The sequence below is a fragment of the Schistocerca nitens genome, chromosome 10 (genome assembly GCF_023898315.1).
Source record: "Schistocerca nitens isolate TAMUIC-IGC-003100 chromosome 10, iqSchNite1.1, whole genome shotgun sequence".
NCBI lineage: Eukaryota > Metazoa > Arthropoda > Insecta > Orthoptera > Acrididae > Schistocerca > Schistocerca nitens.
In genome coordinates this window covers 65,841,985-65,858,746 of record NC_064623.1, presented here as the reverse complement: position 1 = coordinate 65,858,746, position 16,762 = coordinate 65,841,985, and the positions used below count along the sequence as shown (strand labels likewise).

The following is a 16,762-nucleotide window of genomic DNA, read 5'->3' as shown; positions in this document are numbered from 1 at the left end:
TGAAATTCGTTACAAATAACCCATCTCAGTTTGCGAAGAACAGTGATGTTCATATGTACAACACTAGAGGGAAAAATGACCTTTCCTATCCGTTATTGAAGCTGTCAGTTGCTCAAAAAGTACAATTTACTCTAAAAAAATATATGTTTTTTGACTTTACAAGTGGCTTTTCTAAAAAAACAGTTTTTATCGTTAGCAAATGGCGCAACATAACCTACATTGCCGTTGGTCTGCTGTTGTGCAAAGGCTTTTCTGCTCGTCACTAACACCACCTATGTAACTAAACAACGCTCGAAGTGAAGACGATGGCGTGAACCATCGAAACGGCCAGTGGTAAAATTTGAATGATGCCGAAAATTGTTTCATTTTCATTTGCCTTGAGTGTCTTCGGGTGGACAAGTCACACCTGCAGAAACTGGTAGACTCGGCGAAAAGAGACTACTATCAACGCAACTGCCGATGTTACACAGTGACTGCGTCATGTAAGGGGTTACTAACTTTCTGTCCGGAGTGTTACATATTCGTATGAAATGCTTTTCAAGTTCGCTTTTTCACTGGGGAGTAGGCATCTGGCGCTCATCCAGGAAGTTCCACACGAAGAGTGCGATAGCGGATAGGCCAGTCGAAACACGGCTGTTGTGATCATAGGAAACGAGAATGTCTACAGCATGCTCATCATCGAGATTTTGAAGAAAAGGCAGCAATTGTCACATATTTCTGTGAAACACCTTCTCCCACAAACAAATTAAATTTAGTTCGTGTGCCTCGAAAATGGCTCTGAGCACTATGAGACTTAACTTCTGACGGTCATCAGTCGCCTAGAACTTAGAACTAATTAAACCTAACTAACCTAAGGACATCACACACATCCACGCCCGAGGCAGGATTCGAACCTGCGACTGTAGCGGTCTCTCGGTTCCAGACTGTAGTGCCTAGAACCGCACGGCCACTCCGGCTGGCCGTGTGCCTCGGTTCTGACCAAGGTTCTCGGAAATTGTCCCTTGTAAGGCACACGCCAGAACTGTAGATTTACTCTCAGATTATTCCCAACTGGAACTTCATCTGCCCCACAACCAGCTCGTATGAGATTTAACCGAAAGTAATTGGATCCTACATTAGATCTCATCTCAAACAGCTCGCTCTGTCTCGCTCTAGGTCCAAGAAATATGTTAACAGAATTATTAAATGCTTTTAAATGTGAGGGTGGGTTACTCCTGACACGGAAAATTGCCTTACAGCCACTCAGAGATAAGTAAAGCGCCATGTTAAGAAGTTCTGGAAAGACCTCAGACCTCATATAACTCACGAATGTGGACTAATCTACAAATTGCACCATACATTTTCCTAGTAGTGCACTTGCTATGCGTAACATTAGGTAACGAGTTTGCACAATTTCATCCACCATTTACTGGATCCTTCATTACGCTCGATTGCTCATTGAATCCATCAGGCACTGCCGAATGAAAAGCGTGTCGGACTGCAGATTAGGGAAGTGGACCACGCCCTAACAACACCACTTTAAGTAAAAATAAAAGCGCTACCGAAGCGACGTATTTTTCAAAATTGTCCGGAAAACCGATATGTGATAGATTCGCTTAACATTCAGTAATATGCGGAATTTTAACTTTGTTAATATCAGCGGCTGTAGGCAACGATACTAACGACCCTATTAACCCTCTGGTACCTTTTGTCATTTGAAATTAAAAACAGTATTTTCCATCCTCGTTAGAATTCACATGGACTTTCACTGAAATTTATTAAACGTGTTTCTTTTTCTTTCACGTTTCTTCTCCTGTCTGTAGGCTAGTCACAAAGTCTACATATTTTTGTCGTACGTCCTCATCACGTCACTGTTTCACTTGATTGCTGAGAAAGATAATCTCCGACGTAGCATACATTTACGGATTCGGTGATGCGTTTGTTCAGTAAGGGCTAGAAGCAAAATAAATGAAGTTATACACAACAGGGGAAGACAACACATTTTATTATTTGTACACTTTATAATCAATGTTTGCAGGAAAACAACTCTTAAGAAATGAAGAGCCGATATTCGGCCCTGTAAGAAAACTTAAACTGTACTTTCATTTTCGAACTACTTCAGTAGCAATAACATGACACAAGAACGCCAGAGCTCAATTCATACATTAAAATACTTTCAAGTAACACACAATGGAACAACATATATTATTTTACATTCTTCTAAATTTTGAAGTTATCAGAGATAAATTACAGGGAGTGAATGGTTGTATAAAACCTGTACAAAGGTTATGAATGGTAGAAGATTTTGAAAATGAGGGGGTAGTTGAGAATGAAGTGATTCAGCATTGAGTCAGATCCCTCGTGTTATTCAATCTGCACATGGAGCAAGGAGTAGTGTAAAACAACGAGAAATTTGGTAAAGGAATTAAGGTTCAGGGAGAAGAGGTTTTTACTGATGGCCAACAGTGTTGTAATTATGTCAGAGGAAATACCGGTAGAATCAGTTGAACGGAATTGGTAGAGCCATGAGAAGAGGTTAGAATACGAACCTTAATGGAAGTAAGACAAGGAATTCAGACAAGTGATACTGTCGAATGAGATTAGCAAATGAGATGCAAAAAGAGGGAGGTGAGTTTTACATTTTGGGCAGCAAGAATGCATGGTCAAGGTACAAATAAATAACATATAATACAGTGTGTTTCAAAAAGAATGACCTGATTTCAAAACTCCATATTTATTGATAAAAGCATACTACAGACATGAGATAGATTGCCAAATACTCACAAAATCTTGAAGTTTTAGCTGTGCTATTATAAATGCTCTATGTGTCCACCAGCAGCGGTACGTCTCTTTACATTTTTACCACGTTTAATTTTCAGTGATGAAGCAACATTTCATGTTAGCGGCAACTTACTTTGGAGACTGCAGAGCCCTGATGACATTACTGAGCACAAAAGCGACACATCTCAAGTGAACGGTTTTTGTGCCATTTCTCGTCTGAAAGTGTACGGTCCATTCTTTTTCGAGGAAAACACGGTAACTGGAATCAGTTATCTTCAGATGCTGCAGAACTGGCCTTTTCCACAACTTCCGGAGGACTCCGATGACTTAATTTCCCAACAGGATGGTGACCCGTCACACTGGCACAACAACGTACATAAGTTTCTCAGTGGCTCTGCCTCAACGCTGTATAGGGCGTACAGGACCCTGAGACACCGCCCTGCATTCTCGGCCTCCAAGATCGGCAAAGAAGACCGCCATGCGATTTTTTCTTGTCAGGTTATGTGAAGGAAACAGTGTTCATCTACGCCATATGTCGTGACACAGAAGAAATGAAAAACATAACGACAGCCACCGTAACTTCTGAAAAAGCAGATACATTGTGTGAAGTTTATGTCGAATTTAGCTATCGTCTAGATGTTTGTGCTGTTGCTGGTGGACACGTAGGGAATTTGTAATAGCACAGCTAAAACTTAAAGATTTTGTGAGTGTTTTGCAATCCATCCCGTGTTTGTACTATGTTTTTATCAATAAATATGGAGTTTTGAAGTCGGGTCATTCTTTTTGAGTATAGAAATAAATGCTCTCCTTAATTAGCAATACATTAATGTCAAATATACCGCCGAAAAAATTAATGCAATATCCTCAGGGAATGTGCTCAATGGTACCACGGAATAACGTCTGCATACTGAGATGTTTTTGTGTTGGTTGTTAGTCTGTAACGGTCAGTGGCGGTCAGGAAGACTGTCTGTGCGTCCTCTATTTGGCTCTTCAGGCAGTAACTGTGCTGAGTTCAGAGGTAAACAGTGTACGCAACATTCACTCTAGGGTACAACCATGGCCCGCCGAAAAGTACAGACTCCTGGTGAACAGCTTCAACCATGGGCCTGTAGGAAGTTAGATTGACATATCAATGGATTGTCACACATGGTGCACACTTTGTACCGGTGGTGTGTCGCTGTTTTCGTCAGCGGTCTGTGGAATATTGACACAGCTGTAGACCGGGTTCGATTAATTATGCCAGCAGCAGTGGCCGGCCGCTACATCACACAGGGTATAAATCTACGCACACCTGCTGCGTCATCTGCTTGCAGCAGATGTGTGCCTCTGGCCAAGCAACCACTGACACCGCAACACTACCCCCGTGTCGTGAAAGAGTTCACTGGGGAGTGGAATGGCTCTCTGTTGTCTTGAGTGATGAGAGTACGTTCTGTCCGCATGCGAGTGATTGATGTACAGGTGTGTGGCGTAGACGTAGTGAGCTGTCTATTCCAGACAGCATTCGCCCATGGCACTCAGGCCACACCCCAAATTTATGGTGCGAGGGGCCATTGGGTGTTCCTGCAGTGTAAAGTAACCAATGTCCGCTACATTCCACGCTCTGTTATCTCCATGCTACAGCCGCTTCTTCGACTTTAGGGTGGTGTGCTCTTTCAGCAGGACAATGCACGTCCACATATAGCGTACTATGGCCAGCGACATCAAAAGATCTCTCGCCAATTGAACAGGTGTGGGAAATAATGAAGTGGGAAACAGGGTCTGCAGGAACCATTGGTGAACTGCAACAAAAGGTGTAAGGTTGTTGGGACAGTTTATCACAGTATTCTAAGCTCTACCTTTACGACCATTTGCTTGTGAATATACATGCCTTGATTGTCGCCAGAACGATCCACAGGGTATTGATGCGGCAGCTTCAGCCCCCTTTACTGTGACATGTGCGTTGCATTTGGTCTGAATTTTCGCCATATGTGGAACTGAAACGTGTACGATAAATAGCAGAGATGGGTAGATGGCATAGCTTATGAGAGGGTACCAAATCGAAACGAGGAGAAATGAAATTTACAGCACGATCTGACTAAAAGAAGGGATCGGTTATTACGACAACTCCTGAGGGGTCAGGGAGTCATCGATTTGGTTATGGAGGAAGACTTAGGCTTGAATGCAGTACTAGGGTTCTAGTAGATATGAACTGCAGTAGCTAAGCAGGACAGAAGGGACTTGCATACGATACACTGGTGTTCAGGATTCTCTCAAACCAGTATTTGGACTGAAGGCTTCAGGAATAACAGATTATATTAGGCTATGATAATCGCTAGTCCTTAACAACAAATTAGGTCGTCACAATGTCACGGGAAAAATATATACACAGCACACACACACACACACACACACACACACACACACACACAAACGCGCGTACACGCAATTTGATGAACATCAAGTAACTTGGAGTTCTTAAGTTTACTACATTTAAATTATAATATTGTGGTCCTCACCAAAACATTCATGTCGCTTACTTTTCAATGGAGGTGATTAGCGTTCTCTTCAGAGAATTACAGACTTAGAAAGTGTAATTAGTAGGAACACATCACATTGGTTTCCAAGGAAGATGTTAAAACATGTAATTGGCCTGGGCCTGAATAAACGCCGTATGCATCTTACACTATTCAGATATCTACTAAAGATCTCACATCAGAATGAACAAGGGATGTGGAATAAAAACTGACTAATTTTATTTGTCACATTCACGAGTGAGTGTTTACAGAAGGCGCTATGGCCGCTTCTCAGACGAAGATGGCGCCGTCGTCTTCCTTGTTGTCGCCGTCTGTCCGACCGGGCACATAGCTGATTGGACGCGTGATCCCCGGTGGTCCTGGCGGTGCCTGAAAAAGAAAGCATACGTTGAAACCCTTCCTCGGTTGCTGCTACTGTTGTTCTTGATGTCGTCTTTAGATTCCATACCGATCTGATGGGGACTTTGGTGACAACATGTACAGATTTTAAATGGTCTTGAGTGTCTCACTAAATGATTAACCTTCTGTCTATGTTTTTTTAATTGTAAGTCTAGGATAAACATATAACAACTGTGCTTAAAACCGTGCGTCCGCTGAATCTCTCCACAGCGGTGAGCCTTGCGTGTCTCGCCTTGTGGAGCTCCAAAGGTTGGCAGGACATACAAGTCTCGCCTGCACGTGTTACGTTGACCGGAAGTGGTTATAATAGTGTTGCACGTGCGTTGCAGCTGTCAGTTATTGTCTAGTTCTTGTGTAAGCTGAGTGTGGTGAGAATACCTACCATTGCAGAGAGGCCGTTTTTGGAGATAGAGGTTTTACGTGCAGTAGGCAACTTTACGGAGCATCTGAGGTAACAATTTAGATTCCGTTTCCCCGCTTCGAGGTGACCTCATAGTGACAGTGTAAGTGATTTAACTCGCAAATTCTGGGCAACAGGTTCAGTTCACCATGCACCACGTACTGGAAGGCTCACAATCTTAACAGAACGGAAGATTGACGATATTTCGGACATCACGTTGCAGAGACCAACAAAATCAGTAAGGAGATTACAGCAGGGGCTAAAGTCTCTTCTACGACAGTACATAAGGCCGTAACAAAATGTTCAAATGGCTCTGAGCACTATGGGACTTAACAGCTATGGTCATCAGTCCCCTAGAACTTAGAACTACTTAAACCTAACTAACCTAAGGACATCACACAACACCCAGTCATCACGAGGCAGATAAAATCCCTGACCCCGCCGGGAATCGAACCCGGGAATCCGGGCGCGGGAAGCGAGAACGCTACCACACGACCACGAGCTGCGGACGAAGGCCGTAACAAAAGAACAGGGGATGAATCCATATAAAATCACTGCTGTGCAACAATTACATTGTAGAGACCATGTGAAACGAATAGAGTATTGTGATTTCAGCCATTTGTTAACCTTGGTGTTTTAGATCGAAACTTTTTCACTGATAAGACTTGGTTTCAACTATCTGCCTACATTAATTCCCAAAACTGACAAATTTGGTCATTAAGAAATCTTTGGAGAGAGAGTAATTACGAAATGTCTCTGGTTCCTGTACTCGCTATATCTGTTTCTACCAGACTATCTTCTATGGGGTGTGACTGTATATCAAAATAAGCCAAAGACAACAGATGAACTGAAGGGAGCGATAATTGATTATCTACATTATATTGCACGTGAAACATTGGTGAAGGTATTCGCAAATATATGTAAACGCATTGAGCTATGCCTTCAAGAAAGAGGAAAACGTCTCCAGCACATACAGTGGTGTTGGTGGGTGCAGTGTATTTAAGTGTAATTAATATAATTAATTTCGTTGTTTTAACTGAAATAACGTTGAAACCATCTCCCAATGTAACTGCAGCCACTAGCAATGAATTCTGTCCCAAAGCTTATGGAGTGACATGACTCCTGGCAACATTATGCACCCCGCAACATTATGCACACTTGGAGCTCGTCACTGCAGAGAGATTTTACGGACACACAGTACACAGGAACTCGCTATCCTCAAACTATGTTTCCTCATTTATGATTCAGCCTGTATGCAGGGTGTATCATCTATGTGAAAGCTGGTCCAGGTGAAAATATTTCACACATGACCCGCAGTTGGACAATGCGATATATGCATTGTAGCCCACCAGCCCCTCTTGCTACTAACGTCAGGCGACGTGTAGCACACAACTTTCGCCCAGGAGGGTCTGTAACTTGGCTTCTGAGAGCACCTGTTCTCGGAGTCATCATTGACGAAATTTCAGGCCAGTCAGACGGGGTTCTTAATCAAATAGTTTCCATTCCATTTGCACTTTTACTAACGAGGACAGTAAATGATGCTGAAGTCATTAACAATTATCACCCTAACGGCTCGTTCGCGGACTCTTTTACACGGAAATTTTTCATTTTACTGTAATAGTTTTTCACACGTGTAATTTTTATATGTATTCATGGTGTCTGTCCTTTCAGACATGTAAAATAGAAGGACACCACACATTTATATAAATGATTCAACTTAACCACCTTCAGTCAGGATCTACATCTACATCTTCATGAATACTCTGCAAATCACATTTAAGTGCCTGGCAGAGCGTTCATCGAACCATCTTCACAATTCTCTGATATTCCAATCTCGTAAAGCACGCGGAAAGAACGAACACCTATATCTTTCCGCACGAGCTCCGATTTTCCTTATTTTATCGTGGTGATCGTTTCTCCCTATGCAGGTCGGTTTCAACAAAATATTTTCGCATTCGGAGGAGAAAGTTGGTGATTGGAATTTCGTGAGAAGATTCCATCGAATCGAAAAACGCCTTTCGTTTAATGATGTCCAGCCCAAATCCTGTATCATTTCTGTGACACTCTCTCCCATATTTCGCGATAATACAAAACGTGGTGTCATTCTTTGAACTTTTTCGATGTACTCCGTCAGTCCTATCTGGTAAGGATCCCACAACGCGCAGCAGTATTCTGAAAGAGGACGGACAAGCGTAGTGCAGGCAGTCTCCTTAGTATACCTAGCACATTTTCTAAGTGTCCTTCCAATAAAACGCAGTCTTTGGTTAGCCTTCCCCACAACATTTTCTATGTGTTCCTTCCAGTTTAAGCTGTTCGCAATTGTAATACCTAGGTATTTAATTGAATTTACGGCCTTTATATTTGACTGATTTATCGTGTAACCGAAGTTTAACGAATTCCTTTTAGCACTCATCTGGATGACCTCACACTTTTCGTTGTTTACGGCCAATTGCCAATTTTTGCACCATTCAGTTATCGTTTTTAAATCGTTTTGCTGTTTGTTTTGATCTTCTGGTGACTTTATTAGTCGATAAACGACAGCGTCATCTGCAAACAACCTAAGACGGCTTCTCAGATCGTCTCCCAAATCGTTTATTTATATAAGGAACAGCAAAGGGCCTATAACACTACTTTGGGGAAAGCCAGAAATCACCCCTGTTTTACTCGATGACTTTCCGTCAATTATTACGAACTGTGACCTCTCTGACAGGAAATCACAAATCCAGTCACATAACTGAGACGATATTCCATAAGCACGCAATTTCACTAAAAGCCGCTTGTGTGGTACAGTATCAAAAGCCTTCCGGAAATCCAGAAATACGGAATCCTTCTGAAATCCCTTGTCAATAGCACTCAGCACTTCATGTGAATAAAGAGCTAGTTGTGTTTCACAGGAATGATGTTTTCTAAACCCACGTTGACTGTGTGTCAATAGTCAGTTTTCTTCGAGATAATTCATAATATTTGAACACAATGTATGTTCCAAAATCCTGCTGCATATCGACGTTAACGATGTGGTCCTGTAATTTAGTGGATTACTCCTGCTACCTTTCTTGAATATTGGTGTGACCTGCGCAACTTTCCACTCTTTGGGTACGGATCTTTCGTAGAGCGAACGGTTGTATATCATTGTTAAGTATGGAGCTAATGCATCAGCATACTCCGAAAGGAACCTAATTGGTATACAGTCTGGACCAGAAGACTTGCTTTTATTATGTGATTTAAGTTGCTTCACTACTCTGAGGATATTTACTTTTACGTTACTCATGTTGGCAGCTGTTCTCGATTCGAATTCTGGAATATTTACATCGTCTTCTTTTGTGAAGGCATTTCGGAAGGCTGTGTTTAGTAACTATGCTTTGGCAGCACTGTTTTCGATAGTATCTCCATTGTTATCGCGGAGAGAAGGCATTGATTGTGTCTTGCTGCTAACATACTTCACATACGACCAGAATCTCTTTGAATTTTCTGCCAGGTTTCGAGACAAAGTTTCGTTGTGGAAACTGTTATAAGTATCTGTGGACAGGTGGTGGTAGGTGGGGACGTGGGTCAGCTGGGAGGTGTGGCAAGATAGTCCGCGCGATTGCAATAAACTTTGTGTTCGGGTGGTGCGGTGGTTAATGTAAATGCCTAGTAAGAAAGAAAAAAAATGAATCAAATGGCTCTGAGCACTATGGGACTTTACATCTATAGTCATCAGTCCCCTAGAACTTAGAACTACTTAAACCTAACTAACCTAAGGACATCACACAACACTCAGTCATCACGAGGCAGAGAAAATCCCTGACCCCGCCGGGAATCGAACCCGGGAACCCGGGCGTGGGAAACGAGAACGCTACCACACGACCACGAGCTGCGGACAGTAAGAAAGAGATCCCGGGTTCGAATCCCTGTCTGGCGCACGTTTTCAGTCACCACTGCTGATTTTATATGAAGTCCGGATGCAGCTGACATCAATAGTCCCTTCCCTTTCTTTTCTGTTCTCCTCCTCCACTTTCAATTTTCATAATACGTATCATTTTTTGTATACAGACACAGGAAGTAACAAAAACCACACTAAAAATCTTTCATAGGTTACAAGTGTGTCTTGGGTAATGTGTTTAGTATAGAAACTCATTTTCAGAAACGTTACCATATGAAGCTGATGAAAAAAGGGTCTTTTATCAGTGTTGGATGACATAAATACAAATCCTTAATTAGTTCTTCAATTCACTCTACCACATCTCCAAGTTTGTTGGCATTGTTATGTGTACGAGGTGAACATTAATGAAACTGACAAACTGTAGGTACAGATTCCACAGTAGATTGTGCTGGAGAATGAAAGTTCCTCTGGCCATGTGCCATGTGTTCCTTGTGTGTTGCAGGCTGTGTGATTGATACAGCGTAATGTAAACAGCAGAATGGTCCGTATTCATGTTGGGAACAATCAAAGATGTTTGTGTACAGCCAAGATGCAGCACGGTCCAGATGCAGCATGGCTATACAAATACAGGTACCCTCACAGACATCAACCACATCACACAACATTTTATTCCTTTTTTGAGTGTTCGTGTGATTATGGGCTCGGGCAGTGGACTATGCATACATCATATCTGGAGGACCAGGTTTCACAGGATATTGAGACAAACCATAGTACAAGCTCCAGGCAAGTCGCCCACCAACGTGGTGTAAGCCAAAGTACGATTATGCTTATCTTGTATGACAACTGCTGCATCCCCATCTCCTGCAATCCCATGGAGGCCCCTTTCAACATATGTTGTGACGTGGACATGACGGAACTCTGTACTGTGTTCCAGGACGATGTGTTGTCGTTCGCGACTGCTACGGTCGCCGGTTCGAATCCTGCCTCGGGCATGGATGTGTGTGATGTCCTTAGGTTAGTTAGGTTTAAGTAGTTCTAAGTTCTAGGGGACTGATGACCACAGATGTTAAGTCCCATAGTGCTCAGAGCCATTTGAACCATTTTTGTTGTCGTTGCAAACACACTCTCCATTTCTGGACACATGTTCAGTGGACCTTTTTTCTTCCATTTCGAGTGAGAAATCTGTCACTGCAGTTTACCGGTTTCATTAATGTTTACCCTGGATATTGAGTAAACACACTGCCTGACAAAAACATTAAAGAATCCATGTGACGTGTTCGGCGTTCAACATAACTTTGTGCATGTACTCTCCATCGGTGGGTATGTAAATGATTACTGATTAGAGTTACTAAAGTGCGCTTCACTAAAATCAGTGTGTTCTCTAAATTTAAAGCCAATCCTCAAGCAATAAGAGCTCATTTACTAGAATACAAGCGTTCTGCTTATGATATTAACAGAAACAGGACCACTCTCCACAAAGCAAAATAAAAAGGCAGATTATTAGATATTTTAGAAGAAAGTGAAAAATACACTCACATGACAAACCAACCGGACAACATAATGAACAAACAGAGTTACGTTATAAGATGTATATACAAAATTTCAACAGTGTTTTAACCGAATAATTTTAGTCGGGAGTCTATGTTCTGAAAAGAAAATTGTCTAATTTGGTGTGATATGTTGGATTATTTTGAAATCTTATATCTTTTGATTATTCTGCCTTCACATGCCTATTATTAAACATTGTAATTTACATCATTATATGAATGCATGTCACAGATATAGACGTATATATTATCTTAGAAATACCAAAACACAGGTAATGTAGACTCCTTGGACTGTCAGTTTCATGTTTACTCTATATGACAGATATCAAATGTTAGTGCCTAAAATTTGACAGCAGTAACATAGATGACAAACTGTACACTGTGTTATAGGACATATTTAAGATACTGTCGTATTGACAAACAAGCATATCATTGCATTAGAAGTGCATAATGTAAGTAGACTTACATTACAGCTATAAGTGCACAGTTATCATTTCACAGAAATCGATGAACATATAGTTGTTTGTCCTTCTGTATCACATGCCACTACTCATGGGTTACAAACCTGAAAACCAGTTTTGGCAAATGAAACATTTCTAGTGCAGCTCTTGATGTATAGAAGAGGTCCGTTAATGAATATCTGGAAGTTGTGGATCACTAAACACGCAAGACTGATGAACTCTGGCAGAGCGGTGAAGGAGTATAGAATGACATGAACGTATCAGCACATGAGCTCATTTGAACTTAGCGAACAACTGTGTTCCAGCCGTGCCGGCTGCATGAAGTGGCACCTCTGTGTACTCTATGCCCACAAATCACTTACAGATGTAACCATACTAGTACACGGTACGTGCATGACTAATAGAATTTGGTTATTTACGACGGCAATCCAGAAAGTAACAGACGTTTTGGTCTTTGGCGGCGTTGGTCGGGTCTACAGCCGCCATCTCGGTGCCGTAACGTTCCCACACTCTCAAGGGGTGGCCACGACGTTTGGAACGCGGATTTACTGCAAGATTCGTACAGTCGCAGTACTCCATGAGGACAACAAAATGTGTAAGCAGTAGCGCGTACTTCTCAAGCGTTATTGAGAAAATCGCAAGATAATTTAGGTCTTCAAATATAAACATGTGCGTGGCCATTTTTACCACGAAGAGCCAGCAGTCGAGTGGTCAGTGTTCAAGCTCTGTAATCGTTGGGTTGCTGGATCGAGTCTCGCTCGTCAGTTTTTTTATTTCTAACACAGTCATTTTCTTTACTATCTATATTACAGTTGATGTAATGGGAAAAATACGTGTAGTCGGATGAACTTTTATTAAATTTACAATGTTATTTGGCAGTCTACAAATTTTTATCATCACAAATAATATAATACTCATAACTACCGAATAGTAAACGACCAAACGCATAAAGTGATACTGAAAATGTATGCTTGTTCGTGTCTTCAAAATTGTTCGTACTGAATCGAAAGAGAACGAGAAATTGCTTCTCGTGAAGACGCTATTAAAATACATTCGATACTGCATGACAAATGATCAGCGCCGATTTTTAAGGAAATGCTGCCTTATGCATGGTTTGCTCCATATTATCGGCTGAAAGAGAGGTTTTTGAAAATGTTAACGAGTTTTGTTTTTCCACGGAAAACCTCAAAAGAGCTTGCGTGTGCGGAAACATAGCATTTATTCAATGCAGCTGGTGCCGTTTACCTTTGTTTTTCATGTTTTCACGAAAAATACCATCCCGCAACTTGTACTCGTAATGTCGAAGGTGGTCAAAACTTGGAGATAACAAGTCATTTCGGGCTCCTTCCAGGTATAAGGGATTTCTCAAATCACGGACAAGCATAAATTTTCAGTATCACTTTATGCGTTTGGCCGTTTAATAGTCGGTAGTTGTGAATATTATAGTATTTGTGATAATAAAAATTTGTAGGCTGCCAAATAACATTGTAAATTTAATAAAAGTTCATCCGATTACACGTATTTTTCCCATGCATCAATTGTAATATAAATAGTAAAGAAAATGACTGTGTTAGAAATAAAAAAAAAAAACTGGCGAGCGGGACTCCATCCAGCGACCCAGCGATTATAACTGCTTGAACGCTAACCACTTTTTCTCCCTTTTTTCTTCTTCGTTGTTGATCGTTGTGTTTGGTCGTTTCGGACGTCACATGGCATGCGGTCAAGTTCGTTTGTAGATCCTTCCACTCAGTTTTTTGTTACAGAGGCCAACTAGCTCTCTGACCGAACACGCTGAGCTACCGTGCTGGCGTACCACTCGGCTGCCGCCGCTTCCTGGTAAAAATGGCCACTCACTGGTATATATTTGACGACCGAAATTATCTTGCGATTTTCTCAATAACGCTTGAGAAAGTACGGCCTACTGCTTACACATTTCGTTGTCCTAGTGGAGTACTACGAGTGTACGAAGTTTGCAGTAAATCCGCGTTCCAAACGTCGTCGCCTCCCCTTGTCAGTACGCAGCCAGCGGTGGTAACGGGTGGACTATGTTTCCGCTACTTTGCTTTTTGTGACGTGTTAAAATGTGCGCTGCAATAAAAAATCCCGCCCCTTGTGAGGGGCGTTTTGTGATTAGGCTTTCATTGGCAAAAAACTGCAAACCAATTGAAATTTTTCGCGACGTTTTTGATGTGTACAGAAAAGGAATAATGAGTGAATGTTAAGGTAGAGGCCGAGAGGTTCTATGCGCTTCAGTCCGGAACCGTGGTGCTGCTACGGTCGCATGTTCGAATCCTGCCTCGGGCATGGATGTGTGTGATGCCCTTAGGTTAGTTAGGTTTAAATAGTTCCAAGTGTAGGGGACTGATGACCTCAGATTTTAAGTCCCATAGCGCTTAGAGCTATTTGAACCATTTGCTAAGTGAGACAATGTGACTTTGATTTTAAAAGTGGCCGTACCGGTCTTGACGATGAGGGCTGCAGTGGTAGGCCTAGCCTTGTGACTAGGAACTGGTGACGAAAATCAACGACAAAATTCGAAAAAATCGTCGTTTCACGATTACGGAAACTTCGCAATATTCTATCCAAATTTCACAGGGTTTGGTGCTTGAAATTGTGGCAGAGAAGCTTGGTTACCACAAATTTTGTGCTAGGTCGATTCCCAAAATCCTATTGGAAGAACACAAAAAACAGAGAATGGCTGCAGCGCAGACCTTCTTCGAAGATAACGAGAAAAATGGTAACAAAGTTATAGATCGTAACTGGGGACGAGACTTGGCGGAAGCAAGTCAACTACGAAACAAAAAGGCAGTCGATGGAATGGGGACACACAAATTCTCCCGATAAACCAAGGAAGTGTTTGCAATCGCTGTCGGCAAGAAAGATCATGGCTATGTGTTCTGGGATTCTAAGGGAGTGATTCTCGCTGATTTCCTTGAACGAGGCACAACAATTAACTCAGAGAGGTATTCAGAATCAGATTTTTCACTCTGATGCGGAGTGTGCGCTGATATGAATCTTTGTGGCAGATTAAAACTGTGTGCTGGACCGAGACTCGAACTCGGGACCTATGCCTTTCGCGGGCAAGTGCTCTACCGACTGAGCTACCGAAGCACGACTGATGCCCCGTCCTCACAGCTTTACTTCTGCCAGTACCTCGTCTCCTACCTTCCAAACTTTACAGAAGCTCTCCTGCGAGCACTTGCCCGCGAAAGGCAAAGGTCCCGAGTTCGAGTCTCGGTCCGGCACACAGTTTTAATCTGCCAGAAAGTTTCATATCAGCGCACACTCCACTCCAGAGTGAAATTCTCATTCTGTAAACATCCTCCAAGCTGTGGCTAAGCCATGTCTCCAAAACATCCTTTCTTTCATGAGTGCTAGTTCTGCAAGATTCGCAGGAGAGCTTCTGTAAAGTTTGGAAGGTAGGAGACGAGGTACTGGCGGAATTAAAGCTATGAGGAGGGGGCATGAGTCGTGTTTGGGTAGTTCAGTTCGTAGAGCACTTGCCCGCGAAAGGCAAAGGTCCCGAGTTCGAGTCTTGGTCCAGCACACAGTTTTAATCTGCCAGAAAGTTTCAGAGAGGTATTATCAAACACTGACAAAGTTAAGGCGGGCGATACGAAACAAGCGTCGGGGAGAACTTAGGCCATTATTATTATTTTTTTTTCCAGGAGCACGCCACGTCCGCAGATGGCAAGTTGTACTGGAGAGCTCCTACAGGGTTTTGGATGGGAAGCGTCTGATCGTCCACCAAGCAGTTCGGGTTTGGCGCTGAGCGACTACCATCTCTCCGCAGCAATGAAGACATGGCTCGCTACACAACGCTTTGACACTGACGCCGAAAAGCATGCCAGTATAAACCAATGGTTGCAATTGCAGACGGCAGATTTCTGCAGACAGTATTCACAAACTTGTGCCACGGTATGATAAGCGCCTCACTTTGAATAGCGATTATGTTGAAAGACAGCTTAAAAGAAAGCCTTTATAATGTGTCTAATAAAACTGGTTTTCAATACTGTTAATTTTTTTTTCCAAAACGTCTGTTATTTTCTGGGTAGCCCTCGCACTACCTGAACTGTGACGGAATGTGACGGTTGGTTCTCTGCGTTTCCTCCTTGCCTGTAGCGCGTTCCTTTTGAAATCCCCGCTTCGCGCTCTGCTGTTTCCTTACCCTAGCCAGAGGGCGCTGTGGCTTTGCTGCAGCCGGCTGCCTGCCGTGTTTGCGGGAGAGCGTCAGTCTTGAGGGGGGACTCTGACTGCGGGCGTCTGGGAGCGTACAGGAGCCCACGCCGTTTTGTTGATGGTTTGGCGTGACTCGTGTCAGGTGTGATGCATCGTTAAAGCCGTGATAGCAGCCAATGTCACTGTCTTGCTCGTAGACGGATCAAAGGGGATGAGGCCTGGTTGTTCATTGAAACTCCTGTCCTACGGATGTCGTCGGACTTAAAGTAAGACGTTTTGACCAATAATTTGCGTTATTTGCAAGCAACTGGGCATTCCGCCGTCTACAGTAATTCGGCGAAGATTAGTTGTTTCGTCGGTGTGTAAATGATTGAACAAGGAGCAGTTTATTTAATGTTCACTTAAGCTCGTGTTCTGCGTGTGCTGTTTGCGAGTGTAAACTTGATTCTCAGTTTTGTCTGTTGACTTTGAGCGCATCGCCAAATACTGGATCCAAGTAGTGACTTTCAATTACTTAGCTGGATTCTTCTTTTTCCTCGTCACGACGCGTGTTAAACGGCAAAATAGACTTGTATACCTTAAATTGGAACCTTATTTGCGTGGTCTCAATAACAGAGCCTAACCTGTTAACTAATTAAGGC

The 16,762-nt window shown here is 42.5% G+C and overlaps 1 protein-coding gene across 1 annotated transcript in view; it reads right to left on the bottom strand.

Moving 5' to 3' along the window:
• Positions 1-1,972: 1,972 nt before the first annotated feature.
• LOC126210262 (trichohyalin-like) overlaps positions 1,973-16,762 on the bottom strand; it is a 255,624-nt gene continuing 240,834 nt past the window's right edge. The window contains exon 17 of the mRNA XM_049939452.1: positions 1,973-5,642. Within this exon, the coding sequence (XP_049795409.1) occupies positions 5,544-5,642 (99 nt within the window). The 3' untranslated portion in view covers positions 1,973-5,543. The remainder of the gene's footprint in view (positions 5,643-16,762) is intronic.